The following is a 4,141-nucleotide window of genomic DNA, read 5'->3' as shown; positions in this document are numbered from 1 at the left end:
CCGGTCTTTTCAGAAAGCCGTGAATTCGAGACACACCAGGGAGCAAACTCCCGACTGGGGTATCCCAGCCTCTACGCCCGTCATCTCACGGGAGAGACTTCCTAGTTTCCAACACGTTGTGGGGCCTGGTCCCATCCGAATTATCGGTCTTCAAATCGGAATAAATAGTTAGAATTTTAAGCGGGTTAGCTCCTCCAGTCAAGTCATTCCTCATCATCATTCCTCATCATTCTCCGCTAATTTACCAAAAAACATTCAAATAAACCGCGCCGGCTCGTCTTCTATTCTCACTTCCGTCCACTCATCATTCACTATAAGACCGCCTTTGAAAGCTCCTTGATACCGCGAAAAGCTCGAACCGATAGAAAATCGAGGCGGTAATCCGGTTCTCCGGTGGATTTCGCCTCGGAACGGGAGGTCGGAGCTGCGAAAATGCGGCCTTCGATCCTCAACCTCACTTGCGTTTTCCTGGTTCTCTTCAGCTCCTCGTTTTTGCCCTCGCTCGGCGATCCTCGAATCTCGGAGGCAGGCATTCTATGCCTCAAATCCAACGTCACGTCCGTCTCGAACTTCCTCGACGTCATGCAGAAAGTTTTGGCGAAAGTCGCTGAAGATCGCTGGGCTAATGATTCCATAACCTCTCCGTTGCCAGAAATCTACGCCCTGGCTCAGTGCCACGGCGACCTGAGCCGCGACGATTGCATCCTCTGTTTCGCGCACAGCAGGACTTTACTTTCTCGATGCACCATCTTGGATACTAAGGGGCGGTTGTATCTCGACGGTTGCTTCATAAGGTCCGATTACTATAATTTCTTTAACGAGACCGTCGATCCGCAGCACGACCTGGTCAAGTGCGCCAATCAGTCCAGCGTCTCGGCCGACCAGCAGGCGAGGGCAGCAGTTTGTCGATAAGGTCGATCGGGTGCTGACGAATGTGTCGGCGGTCGCACCGGGGAACAAGGGGTTCGCCGTTTTTGGAGAGGCGAGGAGGGGAGGAGTCGCTGGCGTTTATGCGCTGGCGCAGTGCTGGAACACTCTCGATGAGAAGGGTGTAGAGAGTGCTTGGCGAATGCGATGATCAGGGCGAGGAACTGCACTCCTGGGGATGAAGGGAGGGCTATGAATGCCGGATGTTTCATGCGATATTCGACTCAGAGGTTTTATACCGTCCCTACAGATGGTGGTAAGAATTGAGTGATCTTGCAAGTTAGTCTGCACGAATGTTCTAGTTTTCTTGTTCTGTATTTTCAACTGAATTGGGATAGCTGTAGTCTGTAGTAGGTTATTTTTTGCCTCTTAATCGCTATAGCTTCCGGTTTCTTGTCAGCAAAGGATGATCTTTGTGTTTTTTAATAGACTCGTTGAAGCTTGGGATCATCATTGCTATTGCTTTATCCGTTGCTGCTGCAACTTCACTTCTTATCGTCGGTGCTTATGTTGGATACAGAAAATTATCCAAGAAAAGAGAAGGTAAATGCGAAACTAAAGAGGATATTTCTGTTTTAACTTTCTCTTTAAACATTCTCTAATGCCATCCATCTTCTTTGCCTATTCTCAGTCCAGAAGATACTCTTTGGCGTTCCGGCAATCGTAAGGAAGTCGAATCTGAATTTTAATTACGAATCGCTTGAGAAGGCTACCGGCTTCTTTGATGAGTCGAGGAAATTAGGCCAAGGAGGAGCTGGTTCTGTATACGAGGGGATCCTCCTGATGGAAGAGTTGTTGCAGTAAAAGACTGGTGTTCAACACTTGTCAGTGGGTGGATGACTTCTTCAATGAGGTAAATTTGATCAGTGGAATCCAACACAAGAACCTGGTCCGCCTTCTGGGTTGCAGCATTGAAGGCCCGGAAAGCCTCCTAGTTTATGAATATGTTCCCAACAGAAGCCTTGATCAAATCCTCTTTGGTAAGTTACCCCCCACTTGCTGCTCCATTCTGCATCCGAGATTAGTGGAGTTGGTTTCATAAGTTGGGCCTCTACCAAAACAAAACCCTAGATTTTAGGTTCTCCAAATTTGTTCTATGATGTTAATCTAGTTGCTAGCTTCATCTCGTTCCAAAATAGTACTTTTTCTTTCTAGTCTTTTCTAGGCAGTTTTTCAATCTCATTCCTGATAAGTACTCAATTGCAATAATGTAACTGATAACAAGACCTGGTTGCCGTTGCAGTCAAGAATGCGACCCATGTCCTGAGTTGGCAGGAGCGGCTTAATATCATCTCCGGAACAGCTGAGGGGCTGGCATTTCTCCATGGACCTTGTGGAGTGAAAATAATACACAGAGACATCAAAAGCAGCAATGTCCTTCTTGACGAAGATCTCACAGCAAAGATTGCTGACTTTGGACTTGCTCGATGTCTTGATCCAGAAAATTCTCATCTCAGCACCGGTATTGCAGGGACACTGTAAGATTCTGGTCTTTTTATTTTTTTCTCCTTTTGTTTCAATTGAGCCAGTTTAGAAGACTTCTTCATGTAGAGAAGACTGGATTGGCTATTTGAACCGCCATGTATTATGAGTTCAGAAGATGAGCATCTGATATAAGGCTTATTGTGGGGATGACCCCTTCTTTTCACTCTTTGGCAATTTCATCTTCTATTACAGATTCTGAAGAACAGATTTCTCTCCTTCTGAAAGAATAATTTTGCAGGGGTTATATGGCTCCGGAGTATCTTGTTAAGGGACAACTAACAGAGAAAGCAGATGTTTATGCTTTCGGCGTGCTGGTCCTAGAAATTCTAAGTGGTAGGAAGAACAGTATCTTTGGGCAGGCCTCAGGTTCAGTTCTGCAATCAGTAAGATTCATATACCTATCCTCCTGATTTCAACCTCTAGAATATGCATGCCACATTTGCAAATTTCTTCTTGTCTATGATATAGAGTTGGAATAAATCCTAACAAGTAACATCTTCTCGAACTTCAAATTGAGAGTTTTCCGGCTACTCTTTTCTCTGTACTGGAAATCTTGTAACCCTCGCGAACCCCTTCATGGCTTTACATATCATGATTCAGCTGCACAAGGGCTTTTATTTAATTCATCCCTTCACAATCTGGAGGTAGTCTGTCTTTTCTGCTGAACACTAGCAAAGTTTCTAATGACTTGCTTCGACTTTTCTGTACTTCTCAGGTTTGGAAGCGATATAAATCAAATAGACTTTCTGAATGCATCGATCCTGCGTTGAAAGGCAAGTTTCCCGTCTCAGAGGCATTGAATGTGATTCAAATTGCGCTTCTTTGTACCCAAGCTTCCCCAGATTTACGACCATCCATGTCAGAAGTAGTTGAGATGCTCAACGATCTGGAGTGCATAGTTCCCATGCCAATGCAACCCCCATTTCTCAACAATAATCCAATTCCAGATGACTCCAGCAGAAGGTCGAACACGAATACTGGGATCATAAACCAACTGACAAATGCTGAAATTTCCTCCGCTTCCACCATAAGCCTCCTGTGAGATAGCCTTTTTGGCGGTATCAACTGAGCCAGCGGAGGCGATGTAATTTTCGGACATTTGAAGAGGACCACTATTTATTCTTCAGCCGCATGTTATGAGATGGGCATATGGTCCTGTGAGAAGGATTGTGTCACACCCCAAAACTAACAAGAATGGGGGATGACACGGCCATCCTTCCACTCAAAGGACGCAGCCTCAAAGCTCCCAAAAACCAACTCTTAAAAGTCCCCACATCCATATTGCTCTCGTACCTACTTATTGTTAATCGAGGGACCTGAAAAACATTGGAAAATAGAGGGGTGAGCAATCACAGCTCAGTGAGTAGTGCATCTCTTCTAAGTGGATCGAGCACCCACTATGCATATTTATAAAATCAAACCGCAACTCTTTTAACTCAAATCTAGGATATAACAAAACATACAGTAAAAAGAATAAGTTACATACACTTCAACATAATTATATTTATAGCAAAAATAATCATTTCATAATAACATCGAAATAAACATTAATGGTCTAATCCATTGATTAATCTCATTAATTCACACGCTAATGGTCCATTCCATTGGTAAATCTCATACCACACCAAACCCAGAAATATAACAAACCTTCAAGGCCAAAATATAACATTTTTTACTTTAACACAATATGTTTAAAGCGAAAATATTCAAGATAATAATAGGCAAATGC

At 43.9% G+C, this 4,141-nt stretch overlaps 1 protein-coding gene across 1 annotated transcript; it reads left to right on the top strand.

The window, feature by feature from the left end:
• Positions 1 to 420: 420 nt before the first annotated feature.
• LOC104430328 (cysteine-rich receptor-like protein kinase 1) lies at positions 421 to 3,576 on the top strand. The gene is given in 10 exon segments (XM_039307673.1): positions 421 to 894; positions 896 to 1,040; positions 1,043 to 1,183; positions 1,357 to 1,470; positions 1,559 to 1,702; positions 1,705 to 1,725; positions 1,728 to 1,907; positions 2,171 to 2,405; positions 2,651 to 2,795; positions 3,128 to 3,576. Coding segments are annotated over 10 exon segments (1,914 nt in total). The 5' UTR covers positions 421 to 432; the 3' UTR covers positions 3,455 to 3,576.
• The last annotated feature ends 565 nt before the right edge of the window (positions 3,577 to 4,141 follow it).

Source organism: Eucalyptus grandis, chromosome 2, assembly GCF_016545825.1.
Source record: "Eucalyptus grandis isolate ANBG69807.140 chromosome 2, ASM1654582v1, whole genome shotgun sequence".
Classification (NCBI taxonomy): domain Eukaryota; kingdom Viridiplantae; phylum Streptophyta; class Magnoliopsida; order Myrtales; family Myrtaceae; genus Eucalyptus; species Eucalyptus grandis.
The sequence above is the reverse complement of the archived record's forward strand: the minus strand, read 5'-3'. Positions and strand labels throughout refer to the sequence as shown.